Raw genomic sequence first — 18,859 nt, 5'->3', positions numbered from 1 at the left:
GGTGATTCTGTGATTGGATATCTTAAGTCTTACCTAGGAAGGAAGACTAGAATGAGGCTAAAGCTGTAGTTTGTAAAGAACCTGCAGACAGTATTAGCTAGGGCAGGGAAATTTGTAGTCATTTTTACAGTTTGGATAGTATTCATGTTTCTTTGTGTTCAGTCATGATTATAAAATGATCTTGTGTTTGTCTTGATCCATCATGGTCACAAGTGTGGCCTTGTCTGAGGTTGATATTTTGTGAGATTGTAACAGGGGGACATTAAGGCCTCGCTGTGGGTGGCAGGCCAGCTCCTAGATGTCAAGGGCTGTGGTTCTTTTTCTCACAATTAAAAAAATATAAAGAGAAGAGAAATATTTGATTGCATTCAGAAACACAACGTTATTGCTAAATATTAATTTTGTTTTTGTATTTGAGTGACTCGTTTGAGGAACTAGTTTTTAAATGTAAGATAATTAACTCTTAAAAAAAGAAACATGAAGTCTTTCTAAAAAATGATTTTAAAGCATTTCTAAGATTTAATTTAATCAAATTTGTGTTTCATAGATGTTTTCAACTCCGGGCCATCCAAAAATGATTTACAGCTCCTCAAACTTGAAGACACCTTCAAAACTTTGTTCAGGGTCCAAATCTCACGATGTCCAAGAAGTTCTTAAAAAGAAGCAGGTAGCAGCCTTGATTCTTCTCTCCTGAAAGAGAAAGGATCCACTGAATTCTTAAGTGACTATGTTAATACCTTTGAACAGTTCATCTTATTATGGAACTACATTATAATGTTTATCTAGCTGCTGCTTGATGCAGTGTACACTTGAAAAAAAGATGAGACAGGAAAAAATGTTTTGCAGTTGCCTTTCAGTGGCTACATCAAGCACAAGGAAAGAGATTTTTGCATATAAAAGTAAACGCATTTAAGCTGTCATTATTTTTCCCTCCGATAGAGAAGCAGACACTTGTATTTCATTATCTTTCTCTTTTAATTCCTTCATAGCTTTGTAAGTTAGATAATGTTCCACATAAAATAAAATGTTTATAAAGTGATTCATATCACTCAATTCTGAATTTCATTGTCATCTTAGATTTGAACTCATGTAAAGGTTTTCAAATAAAATAGATATATGTATTATCTCAGTATAATTTGAGATTTAATTAACAAAGTGGTGGGAGGCAACATTTTCTTGGTAAAATCCATAGATTTTGCTATTATTTGTAACCTATAGCTACATCTCACATTTTTAAACCTTAAACTTTAAAATAAGGATTTGGCTTATTACACTGGCAAGTGAAAACAGCTCTTTTCTTCATAACTACATTGAAGTGAATAAAACCTCATAGATACAGCTAATTAGTGTTGAGTATTTTAAATATTTCTTAAAATACAGTTATAAATGTAAACTCTTTTGTAAGTGTTGGGGAAAATATATTTAAAGGTTTCATCTCTGGCTTCAGCTATTTTTTGATTAGGAGGAAAATCTATCTTATGTAGGGATGACCCAGAAGAAATGAGTTGAGAATATAGTAGCCTTATGTATCATTGGCAAATTTTGTTATCCATTACTAATTTTTTCTTTACCTGTTCATATAGGAAGCAATGAAACTACAACAAGATATGAGGAAAAAGAGGCAGGAAGTGTTAGAAAAACAAATAGAATGCCAAAAGGTAAGATAAGAGCTCATTATTTGCCTTCTGGAATTGATGTATAGAATAGATTTTATAAAGATATCTTAATAGTAAAGTTTTAAATATTTATAGTAAAATTTACTAAGCATAGTTTTACTATTTTCTTTTTATTTTATAGATGCTAATATCCAAGCTAGAAAAAAACAAAAACATGAAACCAGAAGAGAGAGCAAATATAATGAAGACTTTGAAAGAGCTTGGAGAAAAGATCTCACAATTGAAGGATGAATTAAAAACATCTTCTGCAGTCTCCACGCCATCTAAAGTAAAGACAAAAACAGAGGTATCTGTTTGCATTTTTTATTCAACAGGATTATTGAACATCTGTTATGTGTTTGGCACTTTGAAAGTAGAGTGGAACCTTTAGGTAGCTAATAGTCTAATGGGGAGACAATTCTAGGAACCGTTTTTTTTTTAATGTTTCTATGAATGCTATGTACTCTCTTTGAACGAGATGATAATACTTTGAACAAAGATGTGGGTTTTGTTTGTTTTTTTGGTAAGGAAGATTGGCCCTGAGCTAACATCCATTGCCAGTATTCCTCTTCCTCCTGGGCTGCTGTATCTGAGCACACCCACAACAACTACACCACTGGGCTGGCCACAAAGATGTGTTTTTTAATCAAATTTTTTGGTTCTCTGTGCTGAAGATGAAACTGCTAGAGTGGTAGCAAGAAAAGAGACATTTCCTAATTCAGCAGGTTTTTTTCTAATTCTATAATAATGTTGTGATAAAATTAAAAAGTGTCATTGGGGCTGGCCCTCTGGCCTAGTGGTTAAGTTTGGCATGCTCCACTTTGGCACCCTGGGTTTGGTTCCTGGGCACAGACCTACACTACTCATTGGCAGCCATGCTGTGGCAGTGACCCACATACAAAGTAGAGGATGATTGGCAACAGATAGTTAGCTCAGGGTGAATGAATCTTCCTCGGCAAAAACAAAACAAAACAAAAAAACAAAAAAATCATTGGCTTTAATATAGGTTAAAATGTGGCATTCTATTGAAAATAATAATCAGAAGTTGTAGATCCATTTAGGTCTAATTTTGGTAATTTCTAATTGTTTCCTTACCCTAGGAGAATACTTGATTTACACAGTGGTTCCATTATACCATAGCTCTGTAGTGGGATTTTAGATTAATTTCCAGCCCTTTGAGAACTGGGAATAAATTGTCAGATATATAGAATGAAAATTTTTATGTACAATATTATATTACATTTGAAATTGTGGTTCTCTTTTATTATAGGAATGTAAAGTGTTTCATTAAGATTCCTTTTTAAAAATACAATAAAAATGTTATTTTTATTTAAATTTATCGCAATTATAGAAAGATCATGTACAAATTTTAAAAAACTAAAGAGAATATGGGAGAAAAAAGAAATCTCACAGTCACACCACCTAAAACTGTTAATTTATGTCTTACCAGAAAAAAAAAGTAGCAATAATTATAGAGTTCACACCTGAAAGCAATTATGTAACTGTTATGTTTGTGCTATTAATGAATTTTTACTATAGAATTTTTTTTGCCCCATTGTGTTTCATTTATGGTGCCTTATTCTGTGAAAATTATTCTTAGCCCCCTCATCTCTGATGACTCTTTCCAAGGTCTGATTTCCAAGGCCATCTTAAGCAATATTACTGCCTGTTATTTTTATTGAAATCATTATACTCTCTACATGTTTTCAGCATTCTGTCTGTGAGGTTACTTTCCCTGAAACAGCCATGTTTATTGCATCTCTCTCACTCTCATTTTCTTAAAAGAGATGTGTCTCATTCTGTAAGTATAATATTCTAAATAAGATCTTGGAAGTTATCTAAAAAATACACTTTAACTCTTAATTTTTCCAAAGGCCCAGAAAGAACTATTAGATACTGAACTGGACCTTCACAAGAGGCTATCCTCAGGAGAAGACACAACAGAGTTACGGAAAAAACTCAATCAGTTACAGGTTGAGGTGAGATTTAAGAAGAGTTACTGGCCCACTACATTTAACATCTCAAAAAATAGTTTTCTCTTCCTCTACTTTCCAAGATTTAGTCTAACAATGTGTATTATATTCTACCTTTTGTTGTTGCTATTCAGGCTGCACGATTAGGTATTTTACCTGTGGGTCGAGGAAAGACCATGTCCTCTCAAGGTCGAGGAAGAGGCCGAGGCCGTGGAGGAAGGGGAAGGGGCTCACTAAATCACATGGTGGTGGACCACCGCCCCAAAGCACTAACAGTTGGGGGATTCATTGAGGAGGAAAAAGATGAATTACTTCAGCATTTCTCAGTAAGTTTCTAAAGTTGCAAATACTAACTCTAAAAACACTGTATTCAGCATTTTTTAGCTGCATTCTGTATTAATGTCAAATGTTTTATAGATTAGAAAATTAAGTTGTAAAAACATTAGCAAATTCTTACTGATACATTTGAAGATCAAGAAGCAACTCAGGCTCTGTAATTCCATAGTACTCCACATAAATGGATTTGTAGTGACAGGTTGTTCCAAAGCTGTTTGATTTTTGGTTTTGGTTATTACATGGTTTACCAGGTGTTTATAATCAATAAGTGAAAATAATCTGAGATAGAGTCAAAATTCAAAGAAGAACTTATTAGGATAAAGGATATATTTAGTTATATTCTGTATACAGTGGCAACCACTCATGTTTAGACAAACATGCAAATAGAGATGTACTACAGGGAAATGTCTTTATTATTTTATGCATAAACACAATACATCCTCTTTCCAACCACTGATTAATTTGTTCAGTAAATATTTATTGTTATTTATGCTAGAGCATTTTCATGCATGATCTCATTTAATCTTAAATATCTGTGTAAAGTGCATGTGAAATCCCATGTGTACAGATGGGGAAACTAAAGCTTAAAAGTAAGTCAGCCAAGGTCATACAGTTAGTAAGTGACAGGACCAAGATAAAAACACACAGTTGGCTGTTAACATTCAGGATTCCTATTCCTCAAACAACGTTTTTGAGAGAAAATATTTTCAGCCCTAATAAGTGTTAAAGATGGTGAGGGAAATCTTACAGAGCAAGACTTTACTCCAAGTTTCTTATTAGTAGGTTGCCCATTGATCCTATTTCACCCAGCTCCTTGGAGAATGGTAGGTTGTTATAAAGTATCCAGATTTGAGAGCCATCTGGCCTGCCTGTTCACTCTTGAGGCAGTTCTTTCACTAATCTGACTCTTAATTTTCTTTTTCTGTGAAGTGGGAGACTAGCGCTAAGTGACTTCTTTGGGGAGTAAAGAAGATAGCACTGTACATGTGCAGGGTATCTTGTGGAGGCTGGGTGAAGTCTCCTTGCCAAGTAAGGTGGGCATTTAGACCCATTGCCAGCTGTGGTGAGGTGATAGTGGATTATGTAAAGCAGAATTTTTATAAATTTAATTCTACCCAAAGTTCCAGTTGCAAAAAGTAGGTAATCTTTTAGGTAGGAAGCCACATGCTCTGTCCTGAGGGTAACTGGAGACTCTATGTAGATGTTTTAACCCAGAAGTCATGCTCAAATGCAGCTCTCTCCTTCTCGTAAGTAGACTCATTCTAGAGCATCTAATAATAACCAATTTTTATGTAACGTTTGATAAGTCTGAAATATGACGTTTGGTCTGTGGAAAGAGGCATGTGTAGGCATTTGGGGAAGGAGCAAACAAAGCCAAGGCAGATGAGATCACTTCAAGAACGAGACACTGCCGTTGGCTTTGATGGGTGCTGTCAGATGGTCTTGAGTACTAGGAACGCAGGTACCCTAGTAAAAGATACTTGGGCAGTTCAGTATGCTTTCTTTGAAAGAAATACAAAAATACATATGCCTAGACATTATTGTAAATAGATTTAGCAAACTTAAAGGGTCACTCTTCTTCAAGGTCTTTTATAATCCCACAAAGGCTAAGGTAAAATGTATATTTTCACCATTCTTTTACTGTGCTTAATGATTGCGAAAGCATCATGGGTGAACCATATCTGTGTAAAAAGATGATGGCTGGATTTTAGTGAAGCTGTTCTGAAGTGTGAGGACCTAATTCCGGAGTCCTTCAGTTTATTCTGTGTCTAGTAATCCTTTATGGTTGTATGTAGACGATAGCGGTAAGTATGCTCAGTGTAGCACTCTTTGTAATAGTGAAAATGAGAACCATCTAAATGCTCGGCAGTACTTTGCTGCTATTAAAAACATGTTTTTAAAGAATAATGACATGAGAAAATTCTCAAGATTGACTTATAGGTTAAAAAAAGCTGTGGGATACAAGATTATACATAAACTTGGAATGAAAGTGAATCAAATTGTTAGTTCTAGGTAGCAGAATTTAAATTAGTTTTTTGTTTTTTTCTTCTAGGCTCATCCTTGTTTTCCATGCTTTCCAAATGAACATATAATATTTTTTAAATTGGACTTTTTAGCCTCACATTCACTTTCAGGATTAAGTGTCAACATTTTTATACTGTATATTTTAAAACCAAATTTGAGAAGTATGTGTTATTCTTGGGCTTTTTCCCCCCAGGTACTTACATAAAAAATATGTATAAATTAAATTACATACAAATATAAAATATAAAGAATGTTCAATATACAATGGCAGTTATATATAACAACATAAAGCATATATAATAATATATACGTATTTTAATATATATATCAGAGGTCAACTTTGTTTTTTCTGTAGTGGACCAGATAGTAAATATTTTAGGCTTTTGTGGGCTGTATACAGTCTCTCTCACATTTTTTTCTTCTCCTCCTCCTCCTCCTCTTCCTCTCCCTTCACCTGCCCCACTTTCCTTCTTTTTTCTTTTTTTCTTTTTAATAACCTTTTAAAACCTTTTGCTAACCTTTTAAAAATGTAAAAAGCATTCTTAGCTCACAAGCCATCAAAAACAAGGTGCTGGGACACATTTGGCCTGAGGGCTGTAGTTTGCAGATCCCTGATATATGTTATTGTATTACTTTACATGGTAAATATTTATGTTAAAAATATGAAATAGTATTATATAATATATAAATAGAATTTTATATATCTTAAAGATAAAATCAGTGAGTCCAGAAAGAACTTTTTGCAAAAAGAATTTTTGTTTATGTATCTTCATTTGACAAGATTTGAGGATATTAAAACCTTCATGAAGAATTCTCTCTAAGTATTTTAATATGACAGTCTAGGTCAGAAGCTGAAAATTTGAAGTTATGGGGCCTTGCTTAAGGACACAGACAGGCCAAGCTAAGATATATTCCTTTACCCCTGGTTAAAGAGAGTGTGTGTCCTTGAAACTACCCTGTTGGTAGCTTCACCAGGGAAAGTTACTTCTACTAAATGTTTGCAATACTTGAACCGTACTTTGGCATTTTTCAAGTAGGATGCGTTAGTTAACTACAGGATTTCTGAACTGTGGCAGTGTGGTTTAGCTCTTGTGCTCGGTGATGTAGGGTGGAGCTTGATTTGTTTTTCCTTCTTGTTTATGAAGATAGTACGTGTTTTTCAAGGTGCATTTGGCTACAGGTAACAAATAACTTGGAAAATGTTGAACGTTTATTGTCTTTCTTGTTAAGAAATGCAGAGGTAGGGAGGTTTTAGGATTGATTAATTCACAAACTCAGCCACACAGGTTCTTTTCATATTTCTCCTCTGGCTTTTGTTCTCATGGGTTTTTTTTTCCCTAGTATCAGGATGGCTGCAGCAGTAACAAAAATCATGGCCTCTAAGAAAAATGTCCAAAGGCAGAAAAGGAAGAGTACCTTTCTGAGGACATTTTTTAAAAAAATGAGATCAACCCTTTCAGAAAGTATCCCTCCCCCACCCCAAAAGAAACCCTCACACCACTCTCACTCAGCAGATGTGGCCCCATGTGTCTTAGCCAGATGTGTCACCTACCTAGTTCTAAACTAATCCCTTTTGAGGGAAATGGAGTTATCATGATAGAATTAAACCAATCATGGTTCACCATCTGGTGGTTGGCCAGTGAAAATCAAGATCTACTAGAAAGGAAAGAGGCTAAGTTGTTATTGGTTAGACAGCCAACAGTATCTTCCATGATATTCATTGAAGAAAACTTGCAAAGTATGCAGTTAGAGAAAGAAGAAAACAACAACAGTTCTTGAGTACCTTAGATTCTTTTGATATGAATTTTTTAGTTTTTATTTTCTTAAAAGGTATACATGCACATCATTTGTAGAGTCAAGTGAGCTTGACAGCCATGACGTTGTTACACAGTCTCCTGCTCCATTCTCCCAAGATGTCCACTTTTAACTCTTTTAGCTGATTCTTTTGGTATTTTTTCATTTCTAAATAGTATGACTTTATTGATTCTTCTTGATTTTTAAATTTTAAGTGTTATATATTGAGTTGCCATTAGTCCTTCTACTTTCCAGCTTTCCAAGTGTTTTTGGCTTTGTTTTGTTCTTTCTCATTTTCTATTTTCTTATGGATTTATGCCTTTAAAAAATAAATCACTTTACTGTCATTGCATACTATGGATGGTCAGTCGTCCATCTGTAGCCAGAGAGCCTTTTGAGTCTGAAGAAAGTAAGAGGTTTAGAAGTCTGAGCTTCTGTACCCCAAAAAATATTTATGTAATTTATTATAATTTTTGTGTTCTTACTTGCAAGGACCTCTAATTCACCCACCCCTGTCGTTCCTGGAACTTCGTGTAAGGCGACTGAGTACTTCTGTAATTTCTAAAGACTTCGCACGTACAGTTAGCTATTTCTGTACAGCCTCTCTAGACAGGGTTTTTACCCTTTGCCATCTTCCAAGTGTCTGCAAATATATTGAAGAGTTTTGCTGTATGTGAAAGTAATGCCTTATAGTTAAAAGGTTACGTTTTTCTGAATTCAATATTCAGAGAAACTTTTCTGAATAGTGCTTCCTTGATTGCCCTTCATCAGACCTTGTTAAAAACTTTAGTAGTGAGAGATCTTTTGTGAACTACTGTTATTTACTGCCTATCAATAGCTAGTTAGGGTGTTTCCCATTTTTTCACTATTAAACAATCTTTTATATGTCTTACCGGATTTGACTTTTTTTGGTAGAATAATTTATGTGAGACAGTTGTGCACACTGCAGGACCTTTGGCACTCCTGGCTCCTCCTATCTAGTAAATGCCAGTAAGTACTCTTCAGTCAGTATGACAGCAGAACACCCCCTAGAGTAACGTTACTGTCTCTAGTTGAGAACCTTTGCTTTAGGTTAATTCATAGGAGTGAGATGACTGGATCAAAGGCATGCATATTTAAAATTTTGGTACAGCTTGCCAAGTACCCTCCCGGAATGTCGTGCTAATTTATATGTGTGGTGACGTTGGATGAGAGTACCTATTTGCCCATATCCTCAACAGCACTTGAAGTTTGTTTTTTCATCTTTGCCAGTCAGGTGATTGATGAATGATGACTGGCACAGAGTTGGCATCAGTTTCTGATCTGGGAAAATGTCTGGGCTAGATGAATTTCTCTCTGAGTAACTTACCTCTAAGTTACTGCGTACAAATTTTCATTGATGCTATGTAATTGACATGCTCATATATACATATATATTAATATCTTATTTGAGTTATTTTATTTTTTGGAGCAACACACAAAGTGTAAAAGAAATGAAAGTGTATACGGTGAAAAATAAGATTTCCTTCTACCGCTAGTCACTCAATTTCACTCCCCATAGGCAGTTACTGTCACCCGTTTCTCATGTATCCTCTCGAAGATATTCTCTCTCTCTATGTATTTGTATTATTTGATCCGTCTTTTACAAAATAGTGGCATGTTATACAACACTCTTTTGCAAATGCACTTTTCACTTAATATGTATTAGATTGTTATTAGAGAGAGAGCTCTACTAGTGCATATGGTGTTGCTTTATTCTTTTAATGGCTGCATGATATTTCATTGCATAAATGTACCGTACTAGATTTAAATCATCCCGTATTGATGGACATCTAACTTTTCCCCAATATTTAATTACTTGAAGCCATATTATAGATATCTGTGTGAGGATATATATGTGTGTATAGAAAAGTTAGATATTTTAATAGGTATGTAACATTTTAAGAGGCCAGTCCTAAATTTTTACAAGTATTTTTTAATGGACAATTTAATTCATGCAGATGGTTAATAAAAAGTAAAAGTCTCCCTCCTTTTTCTTAATCTCTGGCTTCTCTTAAAAGGTACTCAGTATTCTTGGATATCTTTGTAGGAAAAACATTATGAATATGAGAATACGTATGTAAAGTCTTTCACTTAAAAAAAATTTACCAAAATAGGAGATTATATTATAAATACAGGGATGCATTTGAAACCTTGCTTTTTTAACATAAATATCTTAGCTGTTTGGTATTTTCTTAAAATTATAAAAATAATACTCAATTTAAGATGTTTATTAAAACAAACTGTACCAATTAGAAACATATAGTTCAGTGATTTAGCAGAAGGTATACTCCCATATGCCTACCCCTCAGGTCAAGAAATAGAACGTTCTCAGCACCCCAAAAGCCCCCTCCTGCCTCGTTTCAGTTGCTATCTTCTCTCCTCCTCAGAAAAGTAACTTATCCTCACTTTATAGTAATCGCATCCTTGCTGTCTTTATACAGTCAATCCTAATTATTCTTGGGTTCTGTATCTGCAAATTCACTTACCCACTAAAATTTATTTGTAACCTCAAGATCAATACTTGAGATGTTTTCATGGTAATTTTCAGACATGTGCAGAGCTCTGAAAAATTTGAGTTGATCGATACACACATTCCTAGCTGAGGTCAAAAAGGGTGATGCTCTGCCTTCTTGTTTCAGCTCTCGTACTGTAAACAGGTGTCCTTTTCCCAGTCTGTTTAGTGCCACATTTTTCTCATTTTTGTGCTTTTTGTTGGTGATTTCACTATTTAAAATGGCCTCCAAGTGTGGCTCTGAAGTGCTGTGTCACGTTTCTAAGTTCAAGAAGGCTGTGATGTGCCTTATGGTGAAGATACGTATGTTAGGTAAGGTTTGTTCAGGCCTGAGTTATCGTGCTTTTGGCTGTGACTTCAGTGTTAATGAATCTACAATATGTATTAAGTAAGGTGTCTTTAAATGCAAAACAAGTTTATGTATTGATTAACTTTGATGCAAATGTTTTGACTAGAGGCTCATAGGAACCTAACCCCCTATTTCCCCGAGGATCACTTGTTCGGTATTAAGTACTTCCAGTGGACTTTATGTAACTACTGCAAATAATGAGAATCAGCTGTAGTTTTATCACCTAAATGTGCCTTCCTAAATATTCTAGTAGTGTTCTGCCCCCCTCCCTTTTTTTTGGTGAGGAAAATTTTCCCTAAGCTAACGTTTGTTGCCAGTCTTCCTCTTTTTGTATGTGAGCCACTGCCACAGCATGGCCACTGATGAGTGATGTTGGTCTGTGCTTGGGAACCAAACCTGGGCTGCTGAAGTGGAGCACACCAAACTTAACCACTAGGCAACTGGGGCTGGCCCTATTCTGCCTATTTTTTAAAAATTATATGAATGGAACTGCACAGTATGCATTCTCTGTCTGTTTTTTTTTGCTGAACATTATGTTTGTGAGAGTCATTTGCGTTGTAACATAAAACAGTAGTTTGCTATTTTTGTTTAGTTTGCTATTGCTAGATAATTTTCACTTCTATAAATATACCACGATTTATTTTTCCATTCTCCTATTCATAGGTATTTGGGTTATTTCCGCTTTGTTTTTATGAATAGTGTTGCCTGAACATTCTTATAGATGTCTTTTAGTATATATGCGTGCACGTTTCTGTTGGATATATGTAGAATTGTTGAATGAACTGCATCCGTTTTATTAGTTTAGATTCCTGCTAGTACTGTGTGGGAGTTCCCTAACGTGGTATTATTAAATACTTCTTTATTCTAATTACTAATCTTTTTTTGTTATAAGTTAGTGGAAGTTATATATTCTTAGTTCCCGACTGAATACAAATTAAATTTCTAGTTCTTCCTTCAATAATACATATCCAATACACTTAATGCCTTAAAATTCCTTTTGGAGGACAGAACTGCTACCCTCTTTGGAGGGCAGCTCCGTTAATATAGCTTAAAAATATTGCCTTTTCTGATTATAAAAGTAATGTATCTTTTTTTTTTTAAAGATTGGCACCTGAGATAACAACTGTTGCCAATCTTCTTTTTTTTTTTCCTGATTTTTCTCCCCAAATCCCCCAGTACACAGTTGTATATTTTAGTTGTGGGTCCTTCTATTTGTGGTATGTGGGACACCACCTCAACATGGCCTAATGAGCGGTGCTGTGTCCACGCCCAGGAACTGAACCAGCGAAATGCTGGGCAGCCGAAGCAGAGCGTGCGAACTTAACCACTTGGCCACAGGGCCGGCCCCTAAAAGTAATGTATCTTTATGTAAAAATTCAAATAACAAGGTCTAAGGATCTCCTGTATAACATGGTAACTATAGATTGATAACACTGTATTGTATAATTGAAATTTGCTCAGAGTAGAACTTAAATGTTCTCACACAAAAAAGGTAAATATGTGAGGTGATGGATGTGTTAATTAACTTGATGAGGGAATCCTTTCACAGTGTGTATGTATATCAAATCATGTTGTACACTTTAAATATCTTACAATTCTATCAGTTATGCCTCAGTAAAGCTGGAAAGAAGAATTCAAATAATACAGAAATGAACAAAATAAACAGTGAAAAAGTCTCTCTGTAATTGGGCTACGTGTTAAAGGAGAGAGTAAGGACAGAGGATGTCTGTTACACCCATTACCTGATTTTCCCCCCCAGGTTTATTGAGATGTAATTGACATATAACATTGTAGTAGTTTAAGATGTACAATGTAATGGTTTGATATGTGTATAAATGATTCTTAAAGTAAGTTTAGTTAACATCCATCACTTCACAGTTAACATTTTTTTTCCTTGTGATGAGAAATTTTAAGATCTACTCTCTTAACAACTACCTGACTTTTAAAAGATGGTCAATGTATGTTTGGATAGGGCCATTTCAATACACCAGTTTAGTATGTCCCACAAGTCAAAATGTTTGGTGTCCAGTTATAAACATTCAGCCCCCTCAAGGGATAATGAGAATTTTTCCTTAGATCACAGGCTGATATCTATTCAGACAGTAAGTGATTGGTATGGATTGGGCCTCCTGTATACTCTTACTATGCAATGATCTGTGTGTTCTGTGGAATCATTTGGCAAAGATGCTTCGTGAAGTTGATCTGTATTTTTTCTAGAAAAACTAGAGCGAAACCCCAAATTTAAAAGAACCCCTTCTCTTATGTTTTCAGAACTAAACCAAGAATTGGGGATATTCTGCAGTCCAGCACTGTGGATAGGAAAGCTGCAGGAATGACTAAGCTTTCACTGTCATGAAACTTTGAGTCCCTGTTCTTTTGTCTCTCTTGCTTTGTCTTTAAAATTAAACTTTTGCTTTCTTACTGAAATTTGCTGGGGAGGAAAAAAAAAGTTTAGACGGTAATACCAAGAAAAACATTTGAAACTGAGCAGTTTTACCTTGAGTTAGGATAGTAAGTGTTTTAGTTAACATTTGTTGAATGCGTAGATGAGTTGAGGGCTATTTATCATTGTTTATAGCATTTCAGAAGAAGAAGTAGGACTAGCTTTATCAAATATAGGTGGGCTATAAAAAATGTCATGAGATGAATAGGCAATTTGTAAAAATTAGGTATATTTTTAAGGTTTCAGTCTAAATATGTAGATTATCAAAGCCAAAGACCAGTAATTGTATTAAGACAATATTTGTTATCCTCATTATGTCTTTTCTAAGTAGAGTGGCCGTATAGTTTATCATCCAAACCAAGACAAATCCTAAAATTTGCATGACACAGATGTAAATCATGGACTGTCCTGGGCAAATCAGAACATATGGTCCTCTAATTAAAAGGGACCTCACTATTTTTTAGCTCTCTTGGAGATTTGTTTGTAGATCCTCTTAAACAGATTTTTCCCCCAAGTCATTATACTTTTTAAATAGCACACAGTTTGAAGAAGTTGTTAGTAAATGTGGGTACAAACTTTTGTGTTCTTCTAAAATCTGTTTTAGGCTGCAAACCAAGGGTCAAAATTCAAAGACCGTCGGCTGCAAATATCGTGGCACAAGGCCAAGGTGCCTTCTGTATCCACTGAGACTGAGGAGGAAGAAGTCAAGGAGGAGGTAAATTTAATGATTGAAAATAAGAGTTGAATTAGATTGTTTACCAATTATATATTTTTCTTGACATTAAAGTAAATAGTTTGAAATATAAATATTGATTTCTTCTTTCATGCATGCAGTTAGTTAAGACTAGTCTAGAAGTTTATTAAATAATCAGAACAGGTGTGGAAATATATGCACCTCTTTCAGGGGTTATTTTCTAGTACAGGAAAGACAACTATTTTCTTCTTCTTCTTTTTTTTTGAGGAAGATTAGCCCTGAGCTAACATCTGCCACCAATCCTCCTCTTTTTGCTGAGGAAGATTAGCCCTGAGCTAACATCCATGCCCATCTTCCTCTACTTTATATGTAGGACGCCTGCCACAGCATGGCTTGTCAAGTAGCACCATGTCGGCACCCAGGATCCTAATCTGCAAACTCTGGGCCACTGAAGGGGAATGTGCACACTTAACCGCTGCGCCATTTGGCTGGCCCCAAGAGAGACTATTCTTTTCTTCTTTTTTATTTTTATTTATTTGGGTTTTATTTGGGATCTAGAAATTTTTATTCTGGTAAATGAGAACATGGATTACATGAACCAATTAAATCTTAGCTGGTTGTTTTAGCTTTTTGTTTATTCACATTTCATAAACAATAGATTTGAGTTTCTTGTTTCCTTCTATGTATAATTGGTTAAAATGAGAGTGTAAGGAAGTTGGACATAGGAGGGAAGAATAGGAAAACCAAAGACTTACATATAATACCAAGTACTAAATAATCAGCCTCTCTTAAATTGTAAGAATTATTTTTCCTTTTTTCCCTGTATTTCTAATTTGTTTATTAAAATGGACATTTAGCCAACATTGCAAGTTATTCCTGATTCATCATAATTTTGGTTTTAAAAGATGTTTGGCCTTTATGATTGATCAAGAGTCTTCTGACCGCATGGATAATTTTATATAACAAAAGCAGACACATTTCTTATGTTAAAAAAAAAAGAAAAATCTTGGTATTTTGGGAATGTTTGTAGATATTTCTACTTTGTGTAATATTTTAGATTTTTACATAAGATTTGGATGTCAGTGTCATGGGCAAGTTATTATATTCTCCAAACACAAATAATTGGATATTAAGGGAAAGGTTTAGGAGTTTGAATGGTCGTTTATTTTCCTGATTTTTAAGTTAATGGAATAAAATTAATTTTAATATATTTATTTATTTTTATTAATGTAAAGTATATTAATATATATTTATTTGATACTTAATTTAAATATCAAAAACATATTTCTTAATTTTTCTTTAAATCCCCTACTGTTCATATATTAGTTAGTTTATTTTCTTGACGATGTTAGAATGGAAATCTTCATTAAAACTAGCAAAATTAGCAGGAGAGAAGAATATATATACATTTAAAAAAATGTTTTAGGTTTTCCTTCCCTGAAAGATACTCTGAGTGCATCAGTTGTCAATCAGCCTGGGCTTTGTATACTAGTCTATTTGTCCTTGGGCCTAAAAAGTATTTTACTTAACTTTCTTGTACCACTAAATAGATCTTACCCTCTTTCTTCAGGAACCAGAAACCTCAGATTTGTTTTTGCATGATGATGACGATGAAGATGAAGATGAATATGAGTCTCGTTCATGGCGAAGATGAAATCTGATGCGAGCTGTATAATTTTTAGGAATATTGTTTAGAAGAACAACTTTTTAAAATTATTTAAAGAAGTCAATGAGCCAAAAAAATTTTTTTTATTTTTCTTTTCAACACAGTAGGTTTAGGGACAGCAAGTTTGCTATTTAAACACATCTCATAACTGTTCATGATACTAAAACACCAAAGGCCTAGTGACTTTTACACAGTTGTGAAGATCCACAGGAATGACATGGATAATCTCTAGAGCCTTATCTTCCACACCACCTGTTTTTGTTGCTATTGGTGTTGGATTATGATGTAAATGACAGGGTGTGCAGAAATTTTATTTTGGATTATAATCTGCTGATAAAATTTCATTAAATGTCAAAATCGCCTGAATCTCTTAACTCTCAGCTATTATGGATGGGTCGTCAGACAGTAAGAGATATTTGTAATTAAAATACCCTTTTGCTTTCAAGAGTTGTCTTGGAAGGAAAGTAAATTTATTTTAATTTTTTTACTGTGGAGAAGCCCAATTTGTATTCAATCTAAATTGGGGGGGGGGAATTTTTATGTGCAGTAAGTAGTAAGTAGTATTTTAGTGTAAATCATAACAAACTCTGTGTTCTTAAATGCTGTAAGGCAATGGTAGCTAGCTCCGTGGTATTTCCATTCTCTCATCATATTAACTCTCCTAGACTTCTCCTGTACTGATCCTCAGTTTGCTTTGAAATTAGTGAGCATTGGTTTAGGTGGTCTTTTTTTTTTTTTTAAACATTCTCAGCGTGTAAATGGCTTTCACCTATTGCCCCTTTCTCGTCTCCGTTTTCTTTCTCCTGCCTTTTTATTAATAAGCCTGACTTACCCATTATTGAGATAAGTGATTCTTTTGGGACACCAAAAGTCAGTCCCCAATAAAAAGTTTAAACCAGCACCTTGATAAATAAGTGATGTTTTGATGAGAATAATAGAAGGATTTGTGGGGGAGAAAGAGTCACCAGCTTCTTTTTTTCTTTTTTAAAGCTTCAGTATAGTTAATAGTTACACAAAAGGGTTAAAAAGTGTCTGAAATTCTTTTCCTAAATTTAAACCATGATGGTGAGGTGACTGGGGTAGGGTGGGGTGGGATGTAGTGGGGGGACAGGTATGCTAGTAATAAATGGGAGTCATAACTTGACTTTGATCAGATGACCTTATATTTTCATAATTTTGTAGCTTGTTGCTATCCATGAACATATGCATCCTTCAGTAGACAGTTTCCTTCACTGTGTGCATTTTTACTGTACACTGTATAGAGTAGAGTATCTGTTAAGTAAAATATATATGTAAATTTATGTCCTTGTGTTCTGAATGTTAGATGGAAAAGCAGAGGAGCAACACTACACTGTATTGACCCCGGGGAAATAAGATGGTTAATGTACATAGGATGTCACTTTTTCAAGGATATACACATCTATGTTTTTATATATGTGTGGTGTGAAAATATGAAACTTCCTGTTGGCTTCAGAAGGTTCTTGGTGATCACTATATCAAGGATTTTGTTTCCTGAGATAAAGAGTGTTTCTCAAAATAGAAGCTATTCACTAAGAAACTTAAAACCATCAGGACTCTAGATTTACTTAGCTTAGAAGTTAAATCCCACGTTTTGATTATCTTTTCTCTTCTATATATTTTCCTGGAATGATGTGTCAAACCAGGATCATTTTTATGTTCATGTAATTTTCCCTTCATAATAATGAGGACTTCCTCTTTCTTGGCTATTATTATATTTCTGATAACACTGAAGCTAAAATAAGCTTATAAAAGAAGGAAAACATTACAATGGGGTACCTAGAATAAGCAATCTTGCTCCTTCCTCCTCCATCATCTCTAATGAAATTTTCTTGATGTCTGTGGCTCAGTCGGTATATATTTTGAAAGATTCATTGTGGTGAATATTTTGAGTCCTGACAGTTTAAACGTGATAGAGGGAACAAAGGATTTATATATTTTTTGTACAAAGTTTTTTCTTAAACTGTATAATTTTGTAAATAATTTGTTTGGTTTTTTTGTGTACTAAAACTACCAGCGTATAGATTTCAATAAGAATTGTTGTATTTTTGTATTTGGAAATGGAAAATTACAGTAAATTAATGGAACTGTAAGAAAATTTTCAGTAGACTGACAGTTCAACAGAATAAGATTCCTTTTCATATGATTTTTTAACCTCAAAATTGACATCTTATTACACTCTTACTACAGAGAGAGTTGAGGATTTGTTTGACTTTTTAGTTATGGGGGAGAGCAGATGAAAGAGAAGGGTGTTAAATTGAGGAATAGATAGATACCTTTCCCAGTGATTTGAAGGCCCTTTGTATAAAACTTAGCTTGCAGTACACCTTAAATAGGACCAAAATACTTTAAGATTTTTAAACATGTTTGAATCTTAAAAATGAATTTAAAATATGGGTTAAATATAATGTTAGAAAATTTAAGTTTAGCATAAAATAGTTGAACATATTTTTTTTCTTTAGGATTTTTTACTCTCATCCTCAAATCCCCAAGCGTTAGAATTTCCCTTAAAAGTAACTACCATGACTTGTTTTCTTGGCACCTTCATTTACAGAAATAACATATACCATCTGAGGCAAATTCTGTTCTTTTTAGTGTGTATGACATCTTTCTAAGTAGCTGATGAGCAATAACAACCACCAATCTGCCTAGGTCACCCTGGTTTACTAGCGGATTGCTGCCCAAGCTGAAAAAGGTAACCCCAGGGAATGCAGAATTTCCCTCAATTTCTTCATGTTGTAACATTGGAAAAACATTATCACTAGCTAAGATGATGAATTGGAAAACAGTCTTGTTAGAGTGAAAAAAGTCCATGGTGATGGATCATTATTTCAAAAAGAAGAAAAAAATCATGTGAAAAGGAATAGTGGTTCCTCTTGATGTATAGTATGCCTGTATTATAGTTTTTACAAAATTGTGAACTTGTGTAATAGTATAATAGGAGATATTGTTGAATTTCTAACTGTTTATACATTTAAATTCATATATGTAATGTTTGTTTTATTGATTACAATCTGAATTTCTAAGAAGCATGTTGACTTTTGCAATAAAGATGCAATATGGAATGGTTCACAATTGAAAAAAAAGAAAAAAGATACAAGTATTACAAATTTAAAAGAATTTGGAAAATTTATGAACCATTCCAAAAATTATAACAATCACCAAAAGAGCTGTAATTCTGGCTTGTTCTGGAAAGAAAGAAAATGTGTGTGTATGTGTGCTTGTGTGTGAGAGTGAGTGAGTAGTAGATATGCATGTGTGTTTTATGTTGGGTTCATGTACATGAGAGAGTGCCACTCACTATGAATTTGCGTACTGAATCACTGGCTATTAAAAATTTAGTAGAATAACTCCCTCAATAGGGTAGTCTTGA

General features: G+C 34.2%; 1 protein-coding gene across 4 annotated transcripts in view; it reads left to right on the top strand.

The window, feature by feature from the left end:
• The window catches only part of RBM27 (RNA binding motif protein 27), a 69,227-nt gene extending 50,624 nt beyond the window's left edge, over nucleotides 1–18,603 (top strand). For all 4 annotated transcript variants that reach the window (XM_023617492.2, XM_023617495.2, XM_023617493.2 and 1 more), the window contains 7 exons: nucleotides 548–667; nucleotides 1,584–1,658; nucleotides 1,798–1,962; nucleotides 3,530–3,634; nucleotides 3,763–3,954; nucleotides 13,713–13,823; nucleotides 15,373–18,603. In XM_023617492.2, the coding sequence (XP_023473260.1) occupies nucleotides 548–667; nucleotides 1,584–1,658; nucleotides 1,798–1,962; nucleotides 3,530–3,634; nucleotides 3,763–3,954; nucleotides 13,713–13,823; nucleotides 15,373–15,456 (852 nt within the window). In that variant the 3' untranslated portion in view covers nucleotides 15,457–18,603. The remainder of the gene's footprint in view (nucleotides 1–547; nucleotides 668–1,583; nucleotides 1,659–1,797; nucleotides 1,963–3,529; nucleotides 3,635–3,762; nucleotides 3,955–13,712; nucleotides 13,824–15,372) is intronic.
• Nucleotides 18,604–18,859: the final 256 nt, after the last annotated feature.

Source organism: Equus caballus, chromosome 14 (assembly GCF_041296265.1).
Source record: "Equus caballus isolate H_3958 breed thoroughbred chromosome 14, TB-T2T, whole genome shotgun sequence".
NCBI lineage: Eukaryota > Metazoa > Chordata > Mammalia > Perissodactyla > Equidae > Equus > Equus caballus.
This window is presented reverse-complemented; position numbering and strand designations above follow the sequence as displayed.